Source organism: Acanthaster planci, linkage group LG16 (assembly GCF_054643075.1).
Source record: "Acanthaster planci isolate LZ-2023a linkage group LG16, COTS_SCS, whole genome shotgun sequence".
In the NCBI taxonomy this organism is placed as follows: domain Eukaryota; kingdom Metazoa; phylum Echinodermata; class Asteroidea; order Valvatida; family Acanthasteridae; genus Acanthaster; species Acanthaster planci.
Genome location: NC_141792.1, coordinates 9,143,326 through 9,166,783, shown reverse-complemented (window position 1 = coordinate 9,166,783; position 23,458 = coordinate 9,143,326). Strand labels below are relative to the sequence as shown.

General features: G+C 42.2%; 1 protein-coding gene across 1 annotated transcript in view; it reads right to left on the bottom strand.

Annotated features, from left to right (window-relative positions):
- LOC110982642 (histamine H4 receptor-like) overlaps positions 1-23,395 on the bottom strand; it is a 29,958-nt gene extending 6,563 nt beyond the window's left edge. Inside the window, exon 1 of the mRNA XM_022241211.2 lies at positions 13,301-23,395. Within this exon, the coding sequence (XP_022096903.1) occupies positions 22,146-23,387 (1,242 nt within the window). The 5' untranslated portion in view covers positions 23,388-23,395 and the 3' untranslated portion in view covers positions 13,301-22,145. The remainder of the gene's footprint in view (positions 1-13,300) is intronic.
- Positions 23,396-23,458: the final 63 nt, after the last annotated feature.

Genomic DNA, 23,458 nt, shown 5'->3' with positions numbered 1-23,458 from the left:
ATATCTGAGACACTCTGCAACACTCGAAGTTCTTCCTTTAAGGCTTGACATAGCAACGCCGTGGAAAGTGACGGACAGACGTCGGGCCGACATCATCGTATGGCGTGACGTCGGCCAACTTTAATTCCCTGGCCTACAAATTGTGATAAACCGAGTTCGAGGATGGTGGCGTGCCGTGTTGATTGAAACATTAACTGCGGATGCACTCAAGTTTGCAGCATAAGAGTGGTTATATTTAAGTCTGACAGTAAAACTGCGTGGAATCAACATCATTTAGCCTTACAACGCACCTTTTTTTTACACTCACTGCTCACACTTTTTTTTAACAGAGACTTCTTTTTCAAGTCTTCCGTCAAACGATATTTATAGGTCTACATGAGCAACGACATATTATTACGTTAAATAGAAAAGAGGAGGAAAATATAATAACTTGGTAAAGTGGTTGTGCTCACTGTTTTTTGCCAACCTAATGCGTAAATTGTGGTCCCCCTAAGGATACTCCGTCAATGTTCCACATTGGCCGGACGTTGGAGAACATGATTCACCTGCGCATCGATATCTCTCGACCAAGATCACTCGACCTAATTTTGTCTACCGAAGTGCAGTCTTCGTTCAATGCGTATCTTGGTATTGGCATCTTCAGACCCTCAGTCCTCGTTTCTCGCGGGTAAGGGATGCAATCCAGAATCCCCGCCCTAGAAGCGGTGCTGCAACGCCCGGCATATGACAATGTTGAGGTGACTTGGGGCTCAGGGCCTTAGCAGTGATACGTCCCTTGTCTGTTATCTGGTAAGATGGAAATAAACTCTCTTTCCCTCATTGCTTTGGGCGGCAAAGCTGTTCTAGTGTTATTCGCACCTCGGTATACACATGAATCTCTCGAGTATGAGAGTTCAAGGAAGCCTTTGGCTGGGGATCCAATCTCATCGCGCACACGGCTGCGAGGACAACCAAAGCGCTTTCGACCCTTCCGAAATTGCAGCGGTGCTATTATTAAAAGTTGCTGACTTCAAGCCTTCTAACACTGCAGAAACCTCGGGGTTGGTGTAGGGTTAAAACTGGTGACGATTCACACTAGAAATTTTCAACCCTGCGCAGACCCCTAGACTGATTTCAATCTGGGTTCAACTCAACCTTGCTCTAGACCAGGGTTGAGATTTTTTTTGAACCCGTGTTGAAAATCGTGTGTGTTCATCTCCGGATTGAAATTGCCCTGATAAGCTCGGCTTGCATGAAACAAGACTTGCCAGGTTGAACACGGGGTTGGAAAGTCAGGCTGCAGGACATGCGCCTCACTGATATAGAATAAAAAAAAATATTTAAATATTCCTATGGTGCGTCTAAAGTTTGTGTAAATGGCTTGGCCCTTAGGTCAAAGTTCATGGCAAAAACCACACACTGGTTAATGTGACACGCAAGATTTTTATCCTGCCATTTTTGTTGCTGTTTATGTCAACATTTGGCACCCGCCTTGACTAGAGTCGCGTTCAGAACTTCGTGTTGAATCCTTTCATTACTTTATTGCGGAGCGCGGTCTTAGTTTCTGTCTTCTTGACTCACTTATTACAAGACACAAGGAATTGTCACATCATTTGCTTGACCCCATTTCTGTACACAGCATAGCATTTAGCACTATCACGTTTCTGCAGATATGTTAAATTTATTTTCTGATTGATTCATCAGCATAGACCGTTTACTAGCAAGTAAACAGAGAATACAAGAATTGCGAGAGTAGTTATGTATGGTTTACTTGCCGCCCTCCTTCACTTAAGGAAGGCCTATTTGCTTTTTGAGCACAACATTGACACATGTGAAAGCAAATGAGATTACAGGTAAATCAAACTTTGGAATTTCATTCCTCCGAGGTCCCCCGACACGGAAAATAATTTAACGAGATCAGATGTCTCGTTCCTGTGATTTGCCCCCGCCGCTCAAGAGGCCAAGAGCCCGTGGCTGAGCATGCAAGTCGGCAGTGCCAACCTCCAATCTCGAAATGAAATCTGTGGAGGTTCATTTAAGACAGTGGGCGCCGAATCTCCGGAATCAAAAAAAAAAAAAAACGAAAGAAAAACGATGTCGCCGGCTGTATCGGACATCTCCAAGACGCAAAACAGTTGCGGATGAATGAAGATAAATTATGTACGGTGTTGCACGAACCACTTCAGTTTGTCACCAGGGTTGGATATCTGTGCGTGAGTATTCACGCTTATCGAAACGGTGTTGTGTGTCAGGCCTGGCATTTGGATGTACATATTTGGAATGGAAACAAAGGCCTCCACGTTTTGGTTGTCAAAAAAAAATTACTGACTCAGACATTGAGATATCAACCTTCCTGACATCGTGTTTCAATTTAGAAATACACTGGGAGAAAAAAGTAATCAAGCCATCTATTACAAAATATTTGACTGTAATGCTCTTCAATAGTAACTGAACGTGTGTTACCATGCAATAAAGAAATTTACAGCGACTAGGCGTGGTAAAATTGGCTCATGTGAGATTTTGCTTAGTCATTCAAAGTTAACAAAAGCCGAAGATACGCAGTGGCTCCTTCCAATGATGTCTTGGTGATTATGAACTGGATGACTCATCCTTTTACTGCTTTTTCTTTTGTCTTTTTTGTACCTTTCATTTTGTTTATTTGTTTCTGTTTTTGTTTTCTTGTTTGTTTAGTTATTTTGTCGTTTTTGTTGCTTTGGTGTTTTTTTGTTTGTTTGTTTATTTGTTTTTTTTTTGTTGGGGTGTTTGGTTGCTTGTTTTTGGTTTTGGTAGTCTTCAAAAGGATATTCAGGTATTGTCTTGTACATGTGGTTTGGATGAAATACAAGACAATACATCCAGCTTACGTTTTGAAAAGATCTTCACAGAGTTGTTGTCTTTGTGCCACAACGAACACTCCAACTACTAAGTACAGTTAGTACTACGCTGTTGCAGCCCTTTCGCCATGTGGCTTTTGCGTCAATGAAAAGGCTCGGGATACCAGTGGTTGTCACATACGTCAACAATGGTCAGAGCCGGACACATTATTACTCAGGGCGGGAGCGTGCACAAATTCTGAATTATTGGAACAGTAGTTCGGGACAATGATGCATTACGCCTGCTCGCATTGTGAAGACTCGCTTGCGCTTTATTTTTAGCCGGTGTCCATTTTCATAGCAGCCCATTTTTAATCGAAATAAATAGCGGGTAGTGTAGTGTTAAGCGTGTAGCGTTTTAGACAAACCGGTTTTCTCACTTACAGGAAACTTTACAATCTTGATGAATCAGACCACCGGCAAGTTTAAGACGGCCTCCATCAGCATGGACAGCTTCTGTGAGCTGAAGCGTAGGCAGGGGTCGTAAATTAATAATTTCGAATATGGGTTGTTAGAAAAAGCGGAAGACAGGATAATGTCTACTGAGCACTCAGAGCGCGCAGTCTCTGTTCATTTATCTTAGTTTGTATGCACCCAGTAGCGTCAGCGCCAAAAACAAACAAACAAACAAACAACCCAACAAACACCCCCAACAAACACCACAACAAACAAACCAACCAACCAACAAACAAAACCAACAAACAAACAACAAACAAAACAAACACCCCAAGAAACAAACAAATAACCCAACACCCCAACACCCTAACAACCCAACAAACAAACAAACAAACACCCCAACACCCCAACAAAACTTTTTTTTCAAACATGGCAGGAAAGCCAGCACAGATCCACCAGGGGAAACCCCATTCCGTATCCCGACCTAGACTCGATTTGAACTCCATGGCGAAGAGCATGGAAGACGAAAACAAGTGCCACAACGCCAACTTGTCTATTCAGTCGATCTTTAAAGGGTATCATTGCCAAAGCAAGAGAATTGCACAGTCACTGCATGGTTTCACCCTAGACGGCGTTTGTGACAAGGTCGTTGGTGAACGACAACAACGCACGAGTATTGAAACATGGTCTCATTTGATAGTATGCAAGGATATAAAAATCATATTATTTTCGTTCCATGAAGTCCACTCAGTAAAAGCCAGCAAGGCCTATGGGCCCTATTATTGTGAATAATAATATCTAAAGAGGTGCTATGATTTGAATTGAGAACAGCAAATCAATAAATGCATTCTTTTTCTTATTTTGGCAAGGACAGGTGTGTCTCAGACCTGGACTCGGACTCGATGTTTCACCACTCCATTCCACCAATTGTAACAAAGACGGAAACTGCCTAAGGCCCACAAAGGGATAATTTGGTTTTGTAGCGCATCTTCTGCATTCGACATTGCTGAATGTGGATTTAAAGATCCGAAGGGTTGCATTTCCAAGGAGTGTGCGCACAGTCAATTGAAACCCAACGTATTTTGTTCATTTGTTTATGCAGTAGCATAATTATGGTCGTCAAGAACGAATAAAAGACCTTCCTGTAAATCATGCTGACTGAAAACATAAGAAAAAAAACCGAGAAGAAACTCCAGTCAAAGGTTGGAGTATTGTGCGCAACACATACATTTAGAAAACCGGACATCCCTGAAAGCTACTCTTACTGTTAAAAGGAACACAGAGTCCTCAGCAGTGATTAATATGGGGAGCTCATAATGACACAAGCCGGCCTTTTCCAGGCACACCACTCCGTAATCAAGCAGTCGCTGCCTTGCTTACAGTTACAACTGTAAACAGCTGCTCATACGAGTGGTCGCGTTCTGAATCAGATTCAATAATCAAGCTTTAAGGAGGGACACCTGAACACACTTAAGGCGGGAAGAGGCGTCCAGTCTGCTCTGCTGCCCATCTTTGAAAGAAACGCACACCCATAGCAGTCCACACGCTTTGCACGTGTTTTGTAGCGCTTTGTGGAATACTAAATACAAGCGTTTCTTGCTGCTGGCAGTTATACTCCAGGTTTAGTTTCTGTTAATGGCGCTGGCTAAAACGAAATCAAATGGACGTTCATTCTCATGTTTATCTCCAAGACACACGAGCCTTTATATATGGTATACCGATGAAGTTCTGATTTCGCTGAAGGGTATCCGACAATAGCCAGAAATTAGTGATGAATGAATGATTACGACAGACGAAACATCGAGAAAGGGAGATGCAAGGGAGAAGAATTCATCGTACTCTTCAACAGCAGGGAGGAATTAATAAATCTCTGGAGGGAATGCTTCAAATAAAATTAAATAAAATTTGCCAAACGATTACACTAATAATTCAGTGCCAGTACGCAACGACTTCGATGCTATTTCCTTTCAAAGCGACCTGCACAAATTATGAAGATTAGACGACCCCCTCAAGAAGATCCGTGGTAGATATTGTTTTGTATCCAAATACGCATTGCAGGTACCAATCGCGCATAGTCCAACCGAAGTGTCCGCGACGATTAATAAGTCTTTGCGGAGTGTGTCCCCCTGTAGAGAATGTCTCGCCGCCATTCGTGCGGTGCCGCCGGTCTTACTGGGTCTAATTATTACACGTTACCCACCCGCAAGCCCTGACTGCCGTTTCGCTGGACAAGAATAATCAACCAGAAATCACACATTATTGCAAAGCAGAAACTGTACTGGTTTGGAGCGGTTTTCGTCCCTGACTGACAGGGTAACAGAAAATCCGAAGGGTTTGACGCGAGATATTTAACAACCGATTTGTTATTCTATTAGGCATGCATAACTTAATTGCAATGCTGAGTGGAGTAGAACCATTAATTAAGATGGAAAATGTTTCAATACTTATACTTTCGAGTTTCAAGGCCGCAATTTTACCATTGATTTTTCATTTCGGAGAAATAAATTCAAACAGTTTTATTACACAGCTGACGATTAATATTGCATAAAAAGTTCTTACAAAATAATTATAAGGGGTGCTGTTGTAGTTGATCAATTCTTGTGTGTTTCTACTTTATTCAACTTTTTTACAGCGTTACTTTGATTCAAATTAACAAAAGTACAAATAAATTGAAATGTTGTGATTTAGCAGTCAATAATATAGGCTGTTTATAATATATTCGTATTGTGTCACGTTAAAATGTTACCTGCGGCTTGTTTCATTTGTATCTCACCAAATTTCCACCACACGTCAACGAAATATGAAATAATACTCACTTTGCAGTTATACTGCTCATTTCATTTAGATTATAATATATCTTACAAGAATATTAATGAACTTGAGGGAAATTACGTTTTTGCACAGAAGGCGCTCTGTCCTACAAGACTCTGCAATTCGCATGTATTTCAAAATAAGAACTGAAAAAAGAAAGAAAGAAAAATCATCGTGCCCCTCTCCGGGAAGTGCTTGAACCCACTCACTAAAATCCAGAGTGAAATTTACATCTAAGTTCAGGGCGGTTTCACTCTAAAATGTCTTGTCCAAATGTTGTATCAATGACTATATCCGCAAAGGAGGAATGATCTCGCTGAACCTTGAAATATTAAGTTATCTGAAGAAACTTAAACTCAAGTGCATTTGATATCTACCTTTTCTCTCCGGACGAGTGAGGATTGCACTTCTCAAACACAAAGCAGGCTTGGGGTGAACACAACACTTGGCGGTGTTACAGTGGATTAAAGCCTGGTCGTCCATGTACTTTTGATAACTCGAGCATTATCGCGGGGGAGGGGGTAAGGCGATAAATTTGTCAGTGACTGCATGCAGTCATTCTCTATCCAAAGATAGTTTCAACGAGCGATCCAAAAAGCAAGAGTATTTTTTGAGACTTAAAGGATCAGCATGTCATGAGAACACATGAAATCAGAATGCGATTTCAAGGGTTTTTATCCCCGCAGGACGAGATTGAATTGCATTACTTGATCACGACGTTGGAAGCAAACATGACTGAAGACAGCACTTGGTGATGCTGCAATAGAGTGCAGTTCAGCGGTCCCAGTTCATTTGATAAGACGAGCATTGTTACGAGGAAGTAATGTAAAAGAAGAGGTTCAACAATTTTTAAGTTTCAACAACTCTTTGGCCATGGTCAGGCCTTTGTGGATCGAATATCAGTCAAAAAGGTACAGTAGGTCCTGGCACAAACCGTAATGGGTCGTCAAATAGTCTAAATTTTCATGGAGATTTTTTATGTTACCATTAACCACACATAGTTACGGTATGGGTTTCCTGTTTTTAAACAGAAGACAATCCTGCAAAGTGCAGGGAGAGAATCTGCAAGGTTTCAATTAATTTTGTCTTTGATTTTTTTTACAGAGAACTCATGGTGCAAATGCTGTATGGTAAGGAATTTAGCAGGGAACAAAATCTTCAAACTGTAGATTGCACGGGCCGGGTAGCAAAACAATTTGGCTTTGTGCAATGATTACGCAGTCTCTACGGACGTGATATGCATCAAATATACGAAGGGTTTTTTAACTGATATAATTACTCGTTGAGTACCCGTTCTATCAGGTGTGAACTAACCATCGCTCCAAGTTATAAAAAATACAAGAAGATTATCTTCAGTCAAGAGGAAAGAAATTTTCCCCGCAGTAGTTGTTCCTCCTTACCTTCTGAATAAATCATTTTCAAAAGCTGTGAATACATTAAGTACCGAATTGCCGATGAGTGTTGCTGGCTTCTTCTTTGCGAATGTTCCAAATGGAAAAGAGGATTACTGATAGCTGTGTTTGATCACTTGGTGTGATTGTCCACGCTTCCTTACAGTAGTGTCTGGTTTTGACTGTTGAAAGCAGAGTGTTATTTAATTTGGCATTATAAGCACTTCCATTGAAACAACCTCCTTGTTTAACTTCGGTTTTAATTTAAAGTGGTCTAACTTGTCGCCACACTTTGTCTCTACTCTTCTGCTCTTATATAATCAAATAAAAAAGAATAAGTAAGATTTGGCTGGTACTTTTCATTATCTCTTTTAGCTTGCATCAAAGTTTCTGCCAAGGAACAATCAGTTAAAGCAAATCAACTGTACACTGTCATAACTTCAAAACATTCCATCCTTACATCGATATTTTTTTAACCATGCGATGTCTTCTTTCAGTTTCCAGTTTATGTCAAGATCCGAGGTCGTTTCATACTTTAAGACGAATGCGACAGCCAAGCGAATTTCACGCCACGAAGCATTTGCAGCGAAATTCGCTGGACTACGTTCAGTTTTTTGCGAATTGTCGCAGCGCAAATATTTGATCTGACGGCACAAATTCACGTTCCTCGTAACCCTCGCGCCAAGTATAAACCTTAGAACTGGGAATACTACTGTTGCAGTTCGTCCATTACAAAAAGCAAATCAAACCTCGATGGATTCCTTGATAGGGTTTCAAGCCTTCAGTGGAGCTGATAGGGATTTTGTGAGACTTAACTGATTCACAGCGCGTCTTCTGTGAACAAAATCGGATTTCCTTGATACTATGGGATTTGGCCGAACAAGCAACTGGAACTCGCAGTGCCTCGTCATCAGCTCTACTGATCCCCTCTGATATATGCACTTACATGTAGCATTTGCGCAGAGCAAACTGACACTGAGGTGCAAACTCGATGCTGTGTTGCCAAGACTGCACAAGTTGGTAGGTTCGATTTCTGGCTCCGGGCCATTTATATTGCGCAAGTGAAACACACTCTGTCAACATATGCAAGGACGTGTTAGATTGCTTACTTTGGATAGAATTTCCATTCGGGATTGCTCAATGTCGTCTTTTTTTGTCTGGGATTGGCGTATCCTTACGTTTACAACCCATGGGCGTCTCCCAAAAGCACACAGAGAGATTCGCTTACCAACCAGGTCCGGTATTAGCTACCCCAAGGGTTTCAACATGGGTCCTTCGCCGGCATTACATTTTTCTCAGATTAGAGACACAACCATTTACAGTCTAACTCATCAATCATTCCCCCGTTTCTTTATGTATTAGAGTACTAGTTACAATGACACGAGAACAGTTTTGAAACTCATACCTCGAAACAAGCACATACTGAAAAACGCTTTGTAGTTTGGATTCAAAAACAAAACGGTTTCTTGAACGTGTTTTTCACAAGTCTCTATTCAAAATAGTGAATACGCGCACATAATCCTCGCGAGAGGTCAAGAGCGCGTCCAATAACAGTGAATCTGAAATTCCAGAAGAAATGAGCAAACTGGAAAAGAAGCAACTGATCCCCCTTTTCTCTCTTGCTACAAAGAAAGCGTCTGCATTCCCCCTTTTCTCTCTTGCTACAGAGAAAGTGTCTGCATTCCCCCTTTTCTCTCTTGCTACAAAGAAAGCGTCTGCATAGTAAAACCATTCATTCACTGCGGCGCTGTAAGGCCAGTCATACCCCTAGGTCTGGAAGTGAATTAAACAGTTCCGGTGAGTGTTCCGTCTGATACCAAACAGAATACGGGCATATACATGTACCACTACAACGCACAGGGTCCGCACGCTTAGAAGCCCCTGAGTTCGAATCTAGATTGAGTCTTTTCTTCTCTGTCTGTAAAATTGTTTGTCACGCTGTTCGTTCCTGTCCGTAATTTCCCAACGGCCTTCGGTGGTTTTCAAAGGATAACTTGTATTATGAAACCTGCCTGTTAAGTCGAAAACACTATGGGTACCAACGGTTTATATCAATGGACTGGATAGGGTGAAAACTGCCCCTTCAGTTTGACACTTCTGACGTCGAAATGTATCAACTTGCCATGCACAAATGTACCTGGCAAGGACACTTTTTATGTCACAAACGCTTCGACTAAAACGAGCCTTAGTTTAGATATTTATAAACCAAGAGTTAATCACGAGAAAATAATTGCTATGAGTTCAGATTGAGAAAGGACATGATGCATGCGGAAACGACGAGGTTTTATTTCCTTTTATTTGTATTGCCTGTCTGTATTCAAGGTAAGCCTTATGACGTCGGTCCTGGATAACATGATGCTTGCAATTTCCGGCTTAGAATTCGATTCGAAGTGTCTTTCACGAAAATTCCCGTTCCCAAGACCATAAAGCCTTTCAATTTTACTGTCTGTCCAAGGGATACTGGCGGATTGAGTCTTCCGGGAGTCCGCCGATAGAGTTTGATAGGCCCACGTATGCATTTCTTTAATCGTTTCTTTATGAATCGCAACAGCGTGTCCAGTCTTGCTCCATTTTTAATATGCAAATGTTTTCAGAAACAGTGAAACGACAACAAAGGTTTCAGACACCACTTGGGTGAAAAAAATGACAGTTCCTGCATGTGATTATTCCTTGTTCCTGTGATTATTTTTTGTTTTGTTTGTGTAGGGGATCCATATGAGACTTAACGCAAACTTCGGAAATCGCACTTTACTCTTCATCGTTATCAACAACACGGACAGTACAATCGCAGCTTTTGAATTCCCATTCATTTTTTAACCAGAACAGAAGTGACGAAATGCATGCTTTAAGAAACCAGTCTCGATTAAAACATATTTATTCCCGAACGTGAATGTCAGTACAACTTACATACGTGACTTCCTCCCCCATCCAAACAGCAGGGAAATTTTCTGTTGTCTCGCCCGAGACGAAAAACCTTTCGCTATCGATCCCGTCATTCCCATCGACGAACCTCGGTAAATACTGTCCGTGCCGATTTTGCTTGGGCAAAATTACTTTTGCAAATTGGTGATAGCAAAGCCCGGTAATGGTGTTTAAGGTGCAAACACAAACGAGGGTACCGGCACAACGTCCGCACGCGACTGGCTTTAATGATATCTGTCGGGCTTGCAAATTAATTCCCGGGCAAAGTATTTGCCGACCGCTCCGTCTCTTCTTCTATCAGGTTTTGTTCATAGTTTTACGCTCCTTGGGGCCAAAAGACGGCAAGTTGTCCTGTGAGCTGAGAAGATGGGTTAAAAACACAGGCAGACAGACCAGATTTGTTTTATTAAATTAAGTCCAAAATTAGCCAACACTTAGGAACAGCAGTTTTGTACCATGAAATTAAAACAAAGCTTTTCCCGCTTCAGCCGTTGACCGTTAGAAACATTTTGACACACTAACCCAATGAGGCCGTAACGATGTATGCATTACAGCCCCGTGGCACCAGTTACAATATAACTGAATTTCTGCTTACTTCACTTTTTTCGTGTTCTTTATATCGTTTTGTGTTGCCTTGTGTGGAATTGATGAAATCAGAGAAGAGGCGTCGTGTTTCCAGACGAGTTCCTACACTAAAGTAAAACGATGCAGTAACATAGCAATGAAAACAAGAGCCCACATCTGTCGGCCGGAGTACACTAGACAATTTATGTATATAAAAGTTCAATATACGATGTTTATAAAAAAGAAGATATAGAATAAGCCACAATTTTGCCTACAAGACCTAAGACATGAATATTACCTGAGACAGTATTTTATGCAAGGTTTATAAATGCATGGAAAAAAATCTGTCGTCCTTGTATGGTTTATCTTTTTTGAAATTTCACTTCGCAAATATTAAACATTTTCCAGGCTATATTTTGACAACTGAGAGCCAAAGGTATGGCCGTGATGGAATCTCAGGAAGACAAAGTTGTCTACGATAGCAATGCGAGTGAGCCCAAGATTTGCCATTGGAAACTTTTTTGTAGAAACTTTGCTTAGGGAAATTTCCAGCTGCCAGAAGTACGAAGGGCACAAAATGACCTGAAAGTGGCCGATTGCAAACTAGAAAAAAATGTTCGTCAAATGAGACACAAAGGTGTGACTTCACGGTGCAGCCTGCACTACAAGTTGAAATTGAACGGCTTTTAAATCCATTTGTAACCCTCTATTAGTGTTCATTTTCTCATGAGGTCCCTATGCTTGTTATGGAAATTTTGTCGTCTCATGTTTGTAGAGATTTTTTATCGCATTCGTGGTCATTCGTGTCATTTACGGCATAAGTTGCACGGCAACCTCTTTAATAACTCTGTGCACACCCTGCGTCTCCTACGTGCGAATCAAGCTTCCAGGAACGGCTGGAATCTTGCAAAGGAACATGCCCTGTCAATATTTGCAGACTGTTGGTGGATCTGTAAGAATGTGTATAATTACAGCGGCGCATCGACAGTGAGAAACTATAGGTCTGCGGAGTCGTTATGCATCGACAAGGCGTGCTGTCTTTTATCAAAGAAACGGTATGCTGAAGTGTAAGAAGTAAATGATCAGGGAGAGCGTTTGAACTCCTTTTTCCCGAAATCATAATTTACATTTCTTCGTTTCTCTGCCGTATTTTGTAAAAATGTGTAAAGTGATGTCTTGTGTGAATTGATGGCTAGAACCTGACAAAAAGAGGTAAAAAAGACGAATACGGTAGATGTCCCGTAAAAAGCTTGCGGTGCTGAAAATCGGAAGTGGCTCTTTGACGGCGCACACAATGTGCCCAAATTTTGCCGATTTACGAGGACAGTGTGCAATACTGATGGCTGTTATAATCTAACATTCCGTCTGATAGTGCTATGTTTTCAAATAATACGAAAAGGCAGTGCTCATTCACGCCTTGGTTTAAGTTTTTGTCGGAGGTGCAACCGCAGTGCAAATTTAGGGAAAGAAAGTAAACAGCGCCGCCCTCCGAGCTGCAACAAAGGATGAATAGATATAAAGAAATCACGTACCGGTACAGAAATCTAAGGATGTAATTAAAACCAACTTAATGTAGGAGTGGGATTTTTTTCCCAAGTCCTCAGTGAAAAAGCTTTTGTGTTCAGTTTCTAATTATCTAATTTTTGTAGGGACGACAGTTGCACAGTTAAATTAAATGTCCACTGCACACACCGTAGGGCATTCAAAGCAAGACGTTTGCACGAACGAAGCAGAGCAGTCGCACTTTTTTAAAATGCCGTGTGTGTAGCTCGGGTCGGTGGACGTCAATATGTACTTGTCCATCACTTCATGTTGACAAATCCGTCACCTAAATAGTCAAGCTGCTTGTCCGTCCTCGAGTGTACAATGACGGCTCCGCTCTTGGAACGAGACGAGACCACATCTCTGGTAATAGTGTACTCAACATGTCAACAAAGGAAGCGAAGTGACAAGACATGGCCAAACATGCGACTGGATACGTTTAAAACGTTTCCACTCGAGAGTGGTTGTCGTTAGCTCCTTTTAAAACCATTGGAAAAGTTGGAATGTTAATGTATATATGTCAATCCCCTGCGAAGTTCACGTGACAATATAAAAGCTACGTTTTCCTGCCTGCCCAGGACTCTAAATTTATTTAGTTTTTAGTTTGGATTTTTTTCCCTGGTTAGTCAACTACTATGAGCGCATAATGTCAGGAAATGTCTGCCTCTGAGACACCGGCTGTGTTTAATAGCTCCATGGTTAAACACATCAGAAGGCCCAAGCATTGTAAATGGGCCACAGGTCCTAGCTGTGTGATAACAAATCATCATTCAGTGCATGCATAAACGCTTTAGGGTATTACGCTTGGTATGGGATGCCTACCTATACATCTTGCAGTAACAGCCGCTGAATGGCGTTATCAGTTACAGGCTAGCGATACCCGACGTCAAACAAGCCCGTGACCATGGACGACGCTATACCGTGGCAGCACAACGACCAAACCGTCGACACATCCTGGTTACAGGTGAGCGAAGAGCTATCATCACCAGGAGACTGATCATGTTGCTTCTGGAGATGGCCACCCTTGGGTCTCAAAGAGATCATCTCAGCGTCTGCGAACACTTTAACACCATTAGGATCGATCGGCAGAACATTTCACACCGTGGTGCAACACCCAGAAGCGAAGTGGCAACAACAGGAAAGCTAAGACCACCCGTGTCTTAGCAGCTTGGGGAGAAAAAAAAAAGAACCAGTCTTAAGGCAAAAAAACTGGACAGCCGCCGAGAGGAAGCATGCGCGTATTTCTGCAAATCTATCTCTCTCAAAAAAAAAATGCTACAGGACCTGCGGACGCCAAGATGCTAATTTTACAGTACAACTTCACACCTTGTAATATTTTTGGCACGATTCCGTGACAACGTTTTATTTACGGTTGATTGCCTTGCGCTAAAGCCTCCACCCATCCGACGGGTGGTCGGCGGATGCGAGCGTACTTCAGTCCAACAACCGAACTGCTCCAATGGGTGGGGGATTTCCGACCGTGACTGTCTGTTACTTTTCAATTATCTGCCGGGAGATACACATCCTCCGCAATAAATTTTGCTAATTATTCCAAGCTGTCTAAAAACCCCAGTCCGACGTGGAGATCAGCACGCGTACCGGTACATCCCTTCTCTTTATGCATTTCCTCGTTATTTTTTCCTCTGTAATTTTACTACAGTGGTGTAATAAAAGTCACATGCCACGAGCTTCTTGGCGGCTGGGGGGCGGGGCTACCCCTTTATTACACTGTAATGAATAATACAAGTAATTTACTATGAATCATGTTCATGCTCATTTTCAATTATAATGTCTCGGTTACTTCGACAATGTAACATGGAGCTGTTCGTATACAGCACACATTATTGTTGTTAAATTTTAGTGTACTTTAAATCAACATGACTAAGCCCACAAGCGAAATGAAAAAAACAATAATAATAATAAAGAAAAAACAACAAAAGCCGCACCGCCTACGATTTAGTTTATAAATTATGCATTGCCTTTGAAAATCCCATGTGTAAAGCGAATCAATATTAAAGCAAGGAATGCGCAAAGGTAACGGCGACGTGTCTGAACATGTATCGCGTGCAGGCTGGTCGTTAATAAATATCCCTCAAATAAAATAACTTAATTTGACTCTTTGCGATGACGTGATGTGATGAATCCAGTAACACGCACTCCTAACGTCAGCAATGTTCATATTTTTTGTTTTCTTTCGGTTTTAGGGTTTTTTTTGGGGGGGGGGAGGCCTCAGAAGGAGATATTAAAAAAATCACTGAATATGTTGCTGGAGTGGCCTCCTTATATGCGACAGTTTCTCACCCTACAAGTCAAGAGCAAAATCAATTATGAAGCTTATGAAAGAATGGAGGGGGAGGAGACTGCGTGCGGTTATGAAGAATTATGACTTCCAGACGGCGGGTCTGCAAGACTGCAGCTAGACCCGGTTGGCTGACGGGGTCCCAGTGGATCGAACGGGGGGGGCGTGCCCAGGAGAAGGCGCCGCGGGTATCGAACGGCAACGCGAGTCCACGCGATCAAGGTCCGGTATCATAACGTGCGTCGTCACAGTCACAGATTGGGCGATTATTAAACAAGTCGGGCGAAACGTTCTCGTCACGCCTCGCTGGATAAGCTTCTTGCCAAGAAAAGGTCACCCTGATGAAAAGAATTATTACAATAGATTCTCAGTGAACACGCAATGTTGTAGGGATGCCGGGGGATATGAAAGGTCAAGTGAAAATATCGAATTGGAATGCATAATTAATCGCAGCGCTTGTTTGCGTGGAAAATAAAAGCAAAACAAATAAACAAACGTGATAAATTTGTGAACACCACACGTTTTGCAGTATAAAAATCGTTTTGTTCATCGATGACAGGAGCAAACACTGACTGCAGGGACTAAGACTGTCCATTTACAGTTTTAATTTTTGGTCATGTTGAGTCAATGTGCTCGTGGTCTGCAAGAATGAGGCGCGTCAGTACCATTACAGTGTTTCTACTCATGCAATATCATTCCTGCCCATTATAACTGAGCGCTTTATAATCTCATCACACTATGAATTTCAGCACCATGAACTTGCAGTTAATTTGCAGTTTCACTGTGAAATTGTTTTTTCACTGCAACTTCATGGCAGTTCACGTGGTGAAAACATCGTGAAAATAATCCCGGATATGACCCCTTGCCGACACCTTGAGGTCAAGTGAAAACACCATGAAAATGCAGTGAGCCCATCTAGGGGGCCTTCCTCATTAACTTTGCGGTGGGGCTAATCCTTTAAATTCTTTAAGGACCCATTGTCTCATAAAAAGTACCATTATCTGTCTTCTTACTGTGGTGGTGACAGGTGTAAATGTACACATGAACACCCCAATCACAATGTTCGCATCCTTGCAATGTACATGTAACCCCGGTCAGGTTGTTCATACACTACATCATGTCCTGTAGCTGAATGAGAACATTGTAGGGACTTCAGCAAAACGACTCCCCACAAATTATGTCACCTCACAGAAACATTTATTTCAATTTTGTGGCATATCTGTGATTTATATTTAATTTGCTTGAGTAGAGTTATACTCATGAATATTCTGGAAATTCATAATTCCCATGGCCATTTATTTATCGTGTCACAGTTTAGAGCTGGGGAAAAAAAACTTGTGTCCTTCCTCCATGGTTCTACATAAGCAAAATGTGCTTATCAACTGTTCAGCTGCATCCGGCAAATTTGAGCCATCGTACGTGTATCCATCTCTTCTCACAGGTCAAAAAAGGAAAAATAAATCCTGTCTTTTCTAGGAAAGACAGGATCCTGTGTTCACAAAACACCTGCTTTACATTCACAACATGTGGAAAGAAAGTTTTGTGGTTTTCACAAGTTCCCTTCGCATTCCGCTAATCACGGTTTCGAAAACACGCACGCAATATTGTTTCATGCAAGGTTTCCGCTGGTTCCCAGAGGCCCAGACCTAAACAGGGGTATTCAATCGCTCCTTTTGTTGGTAACTGCTACGCTAATTCCTGGCTGTCTATCACACTAATCTTTTATTACGCTTTGACAGTTAAACCGCTGTTTTCCACGGTGGGAAGCTGGACTGGTGTACCGTTATGAATAACAATAGGACCATAAGCTACGAAGATGTTGACGTGAAAAGTCCGTGAAACTGCTGTGAGCTAATCCGCTCCCAAGCTGATCAACTTTCCACCGTGAAAACGGGCTTACATTGCCTTGACAAAAATTTCACGGTGATTTAATAGTAAAACTGCATTTTCACGGTGTTGAAAGTTCATAGTGTTTTTTCCTCATTAACTTTGCGGTGGGGCTAATCCTTTAAATTCTTTAAGGACCCATTGTCTCATAAAAAGTACCATTATCTGTCTTCTTACTGTGGTGGTGACAGGTGTAAATGTACACTGAACACCCCAATCACAATGTTCGCATCCTTGCAATGTACATGTAATCCCGGCCTGGTTGTTCATACACTACATCATGTCCTGTAGCTGAATGAGAACATTGTAGGGACTTCAGCAAAACGACTCCCCACAAATTATGTCACCTCACAGAAACATTTATTTCAATTTTGTGGCATATCTGTGATTTATATTTAATTTGCTTGAGTAGAGTTATACTCATGAATATTCTGGAAATTCATAATTCCCATGACCATTTATGATTACCCATCGACAATTAAGCAACAGTCAGCACCGAGTGCACACTGTTATGCATGATGTTGGAGCAGAAAACACTAGTGCCAAAAAGAGTGTTGAAATTTGGGGGAAGACGCGGATTAGTGAAAATTCTGCTTATGGACTAGTAAAAAGCCATCACTGCTGCTTGTTATTCCACCACTTTGTATACAGTTTCACAGTCTTTTGGCAATTCCATAATTCGATGTGGTAACTTCACAACTTCACCACTCAATGTGCCTTTTGCCCACAAAAGTTAGAAATATTCATATGTCTTCTGGTATGTGGTCAAGGGGGGGTGTTGTGACATCTAACACCAAGTTTCGTGGAATTTTATGAATCGTGTCACAGTTTAGAGCTGGGGAAAAAAAACTTGTGTCCTTCCTCCATGGTTCTACATAAGCAAAATGTGCTTATCAACTGTTCAGCTGCATCCGGCAAATTTGAGCCATCGTACGTGTATCCATCTCTTCTCACAGCTCAAAAAAGGAAAAATAAATCCTGTCTTTTCTAGGAAAGACAGGATCCTGTGTTCACAAAACACCTGCTTTACATTCACAACATGTGGAAAGAAAGTTTTGTGGTTTTCACAAGTTCCCTTCGCATTCCGCTAATCACGGTTTCGAAAACACGCACGCAATATTGTTTCATGCAAGGTTTCCGCTGGTTCCCAGAGGCCCAGACCTAAACAGGGGTATTCAATCGCTCCTTTTGTTGGTAACTGCTACGCTAATTCCTGGCTGTCTATCACACTAATCTTTTATTACGCTTTGACAGTTAAACCGCTGTTTTCCACGGTGGGAAGCTGGACTGGTGTACCGTTATGAATAACAATAGGACCATAAGCTACGAAGATGTTGACGTGAAAAGTCCGTGAAACTGCTGTGAGCTAATCCGCTCCCAAGCTGATCAACTTTCCACCGTGAAAACGGGCTTACATTGCCTTGACAAAAATTTCACGGTGATTTAATAGTAAAACTGCATTTTCACGGTGTTGAAAGTTCATAGTGTTTTTTCCTCATTAACTTTGCGGTGGGGCTAATCCTTTAAATTCTTTAAGGACCCATTGTCTCATAAAAAGTACCATTATCTGTCTTCTTACTGTGGTGGTGACAGGTGTAAATGTACACTGAACACCCCAATCACAATGTTCGCATCCTTGCAACGTACATGTAATCCCGGCTTGGTTGTTCATACACTACATCATGTCCTGTAGCTGAATGAGAACATTGTAGGGACTTCAGCAAAACGACTCCCCACAAATTATGTCACCTCACAGAAACATTTATTTCAATTTTGTGGCATATCTGTGATTTATATTTAATTTGCTTGAGTAGAGTTATACTCATGAATATTCTGGAAATTCATAATTCCCATGACCATTTATGATTACCCATCGACAATTAAACAACAGTCAGCACCGAGTGCACACTGTTATGCATGATGTTGGAGCAGAAAACACTAGTGCCAAAAAGAGTGTTGAAATTTGGGGGAAGACGCGGATTAGTGAAAATTCTGCTTATGGACTAGTAAAAAGCCATCACTGCTGCTTGTTATTCCACCACTTTGTATACAGTTTCACAGTCTTTTGGCAATTCCATAATTCGATGTGGTAACTTCACAACTTCACCACTCAATGTGCCTTTTGCCCACAAAAGTTAGAAATATTCATATGTCTTCTGGTATGTGGTCAAGGGGGGGTGTTGTGACATCTAACACCAAGTTTCGTGGAATTTTATGAATCGTGTCACAGTTTAGAGCTGGGGAAAAAAAACTTGTGTCCTTCCTCCATGGTTCTACATAAGCAAAATGTGCTTATCAACTGTTCAGCTGCATCCGGCAAATTTGAGCCATCGTACGTGTATCCATCTCTTCTCACAGCTCAAAAAAGGAAAAATAAATCCTGTCTTTTCTAGGAAAGACAGGATCCTGTGTTCACAAAACACCTGCTTAACATTCACAACATGTGGAAAGAAAGTTTTGTGGTTTTCACAAGTTCCCTTCGCATTCCGCTAATCACGGTTTCGAAAACACGCACGCAATATTGCTTCATGCAAGGTTTCCGCTGGTTCCCAGAGGCCCAGACCTAAACAGGGGTATTCAATCGCTCCTTTTGTTGGTAACTGCTACGCTAATTCCTGGCTGTCTATCACACTAATCTTTTATTACGCTTTGACAGTTAAACTGCTGTTTTCCACGGTGGGAAACTGGACTGGTGTACCGTTATGAATAACAATAGGACCATAAGCTACGAAGATGTTTACGTGAAAAGTCCGTGAAACTGCTGTGAGCTAATCCGCTCCCAAGCTGATCAACTTTCCACCGTGAAAACGGGCTTACATTGCCTTGACAAAAATTTCACGGTGATTTAATAGTAAAACTGCATTTTCACGGTGTTGAAAGTTCATAGTGTCAACGAGTATCATACCAGACAGGGTTAGTCCTACAGCACTCTACCTTTTCCTAGCATTTTCACGTGGAATTGTGAAGGGAGTGGTTTACTTCGGGGGACTAAAATTAGATTTTACCGCCAGGAAAAGAGGAAGTGGCGCAAACAAAGGCACACAAAGGCACTTATTGAATGAGTGCAACATGCACCTCCAGTGAAGAACGTTCAATCGAAAGAACGTCCCGGTTGAAAACATAGGCGTCCGAACGAAAGACTTGAAGTATTACGCTGAACGTTACAAGCTCCTCTGTCTCAGTGCACATGTAGTGCCATTGCATTCGGAAAATCAGGAATGGGCTCGACAACCTGACCTCCTGCTGTCCTTTTCAAGCCTTAATTTTCGTGCGAGAAGCTGCTCACAGACGCACTGCCTGCACTCAGTGTTTCAAGTACTCTCCGTCTTCAGATGCACAGGTGAACCATAAACGCCAACACTGGCTGTTATGTCCTTTCGCTTAACGACGGTGGAAAAAACCTAAATACACAAACCGCGGAAATGGCTTCGAAACAACGCCGTGGAGGTGACGGATATGAGCACAGAAATATTGAAGTCAACGCTGAACTTTGTTCAGTTTACGAGCGGCAGCTGACTGCAATAACGTGGACTGGCCCGTTAATGAGTAACGCTGAAGGCATAAATTCAAGGCGACAAGTACACAAAATCGCCTAAACTTGTTCGGAAGTAAGAGCCAACCCAAATGCCAGGGAAGAATTCATGCATAGCAACACCATACCCGCGCTACTACTGAACTACATTGTGTTGACACATAACGCGCATATGAAGCCCGTTTTGTTATGGTGTTGGCACTAACAAGAGCAAAAGCTGGCGAATGACACTATCAATATTTTGGTAGGAAAGAAACATATTTATGGTGCAATAACTTCACCCAACGCCGAGTCGGCATTGTAATCAGATTGCTGTTTTTAAAGCGACGCCAGGCGAAGAATACACGAAATGTCAAGTAATTCAGCTGAGAGATAATTTAATCTGCTGAGCTATATTTGGAGATAATTTGCATAATCATCGATGACAACGTGTCTCCTTATCACGTATAAAGAGGATACGTAGCTCATTAGCAGTTCTGCTGTACACAGTCAAGACTAAAGGAATTCTTTAAGCCAAAGCACGAACCTAGGCGACCAATGACCACAAAATGTGGTGAAAGTCGATTCTTTTAAAACTGTGATAGTGGTATTTTTTGATTCAGCAGCAAAGTAGGTTTCCAATGGTGTCTAACGCCTCGGTAAAATAGTGACAATGTGACATTACTCCAGCGGCTTTGTGTCTTCGTTTCCCACATTGTTTAAACATTTCTTACCAAACATGAATGAATGAATGGTAAGAATGGTAAGAAACTGACTTTTTAAATGTTGTTTCAGCTAAAATTTGGAAATGAATAGAAAGGTAACACTTTCCTAATACAAACAAAACCCGAAAAATTGGCTTTCCCTTCAAGTTTTGACTTTGGATTGTCGCAGTGTGCAATTCTCAACTCATTTGTTGTGACTGGTCTCATATGTCATCGTGTGATTTGGTCATATAAGTCATCTACGAGATTTGAGTTCATTTGATCCAGATTATCTCACCTAATGTGCAAGTTGGATAAGGCACCAACCTGTTTGAACCGACATTAAAGTCAGTGTCTTTATTTTGTTTCAACGCCTGTCAGACTGGGAACCATACATAACTAAAAGAGCCACAGTAATATGCAGTTACATGTAATTGCACAGAATGATTGTTATAGCAAAGGAAAAATAAAGAGACAAACAAATAAATATACAAAGAAACAAACTGCCAACCAAAAACAATGCCTAGCAACCCAGGATAGAAACAAAAAATCAAATCCGTGCGTAGAATTCGCTATCAATTAAGTTCAGGTTGGCGTTTTTCCTTTACGCACTAACTAGAAGCCTTGGCACGCTCTCGTTGAGTGACAGGTAAATGCTAAAAACAAATTTTGAAAGATTTTTCATCAGAACACCATATCAGTTTCACACAGCCTTCTGTGCCAGAACGCACCAAAAATGGTCTTCAAAGCACACCCAAAACCAGCTGGTATATTTACAGAACTTTTTTGTTGGACAAAATTGTTTCCCAAGAATCAGTGCAGCTCCATTAGAAAGCCAGGGTATGGACGTGGCTACATTCATTGCTTTTTGTTGGTTTATTTTATTACTACCATACGTTTACTAGTTTAAACTAGTTGAAGAAGATAAGGATTCATGCGACATAGTTTACCTTATAATATATATTAACTATTGCAAAACGATAAATTTACGGCGCTTTATTGGAAGAGCTGGGGCTTTAATATTCAGAAAAAAATTTTAAATCCACGTTTCAAAAATACATCATGTGTCAGTGAGTTGATTGACGGCCATTGGGTTGGATAAAACTGAACAGACTGGCTATTATGTCCAATAATAGCGGTGCTTTTAGGTGCCAAGTTTCCGACAAAGTTCTTTATTTAAAGACGCTGAGTCTCTCTGGCGCTCTGGGCTAGAATGGCTATTTTGTTAAATTCGAATCATACTCATATAAACTTGACTAACCCTGTTCAGACCAATGATCCCTGGTTATTGCACTGCAGCTCTTCATTGCATCTCGTCAAGGCTGTTGCCGGCCTGTTTCGACCTCTGTCTGCCTGTGGGTTATGGTCGTACGAGTTGGAACGTAACCCGCCCCTCACATGAAGAGGTGTGCAGGTTTTCGGAATACAGAACAGTATGCAGGCGATCAGGCCGGCACGGATCCGGGGGTGGGTGACAGCGTACAGGAACGGGTTGATGGCACTATTTGCCCACAGGAGGCAGACAAAAGCATTCATGAGGTCGTTATTTATTGTCTCATTCAGTGCAATCAGTACCACAAGCTTATAGACGTACCAGGGTAACCAGCAGATCAGGAACACCCCTACGATGAGGGCAAGGGTGATGGCCGCCTTTCGATGCTTCCGGTATTCGCTGCTCCCCCTGCTTTGGGGAGCTACGTTACGGGCCACAGTGCTGCCATTGAGTCTGAAGGACCGGCCCATATGGAAGCCCGAGGACCGCCGACGGATGTTGTTGTACACAATGACATTGAAAACGGACAGACAGATGAAGGGGATGACGAACGAGAAGACAGCGGTGGTCAGCTTGTAGGCAAAGTGGTACAGGATGGCGAAGTCGCAGTCTTGGCCGTAATCCACCCAGGGCTCCAAGACGATATCGGAGCAAAGGATGGGAATGGAGTTGAGACTGAAAGAGAAGACCCAGGAGGCTACAACCAGGATGTGAGTTAACCTGAGTGTGATGTACCTTCTATACTGCAGACCTTTGGACACCAGCATGAACCGATCGAAACTGATCAGGACGATGGCCAGCGTTGACTGTGTCGTCGCTGTGTAATCGATGATGCTCCACAATTTGCAAGCCACTTCGCCCGCTACCCACACCACCGTGTGCCGCCAGATATTGAAGAAGGGGATTGAAATTAAGCCGATCAAGAGGTCAGATACGGAGAGGTTCAAGATGAACAAGTTGGCCGGCTTGAGCCGCAACTCCCTGTCTCGTATGAAGGCCAATACCACCAGGACGTTGCCCACGACTGTCACCGAGCAGATGAGCCAAAGTATAACGGAGATCAAGTACTCCACCCCTGGCGATTGCTCGCTCTCGTACCATCCCCCGTTCTCGGCGTTTTCCCCTTGCAGCCAGTTGGAATTGTCCACGGTCGTCAGTGGCCAAGGAATTGCTGCCGGCGAAGCGTTCATTGCCGATCTGCCCCAGCGTGGTGTAACCATCAACGCGCTGTTCATTGCGACGTTCCGACCTCAAATGACAGCACATCATTTTCTTGCGCCTTTTTAAAACCTGGATCCGCTGGCCG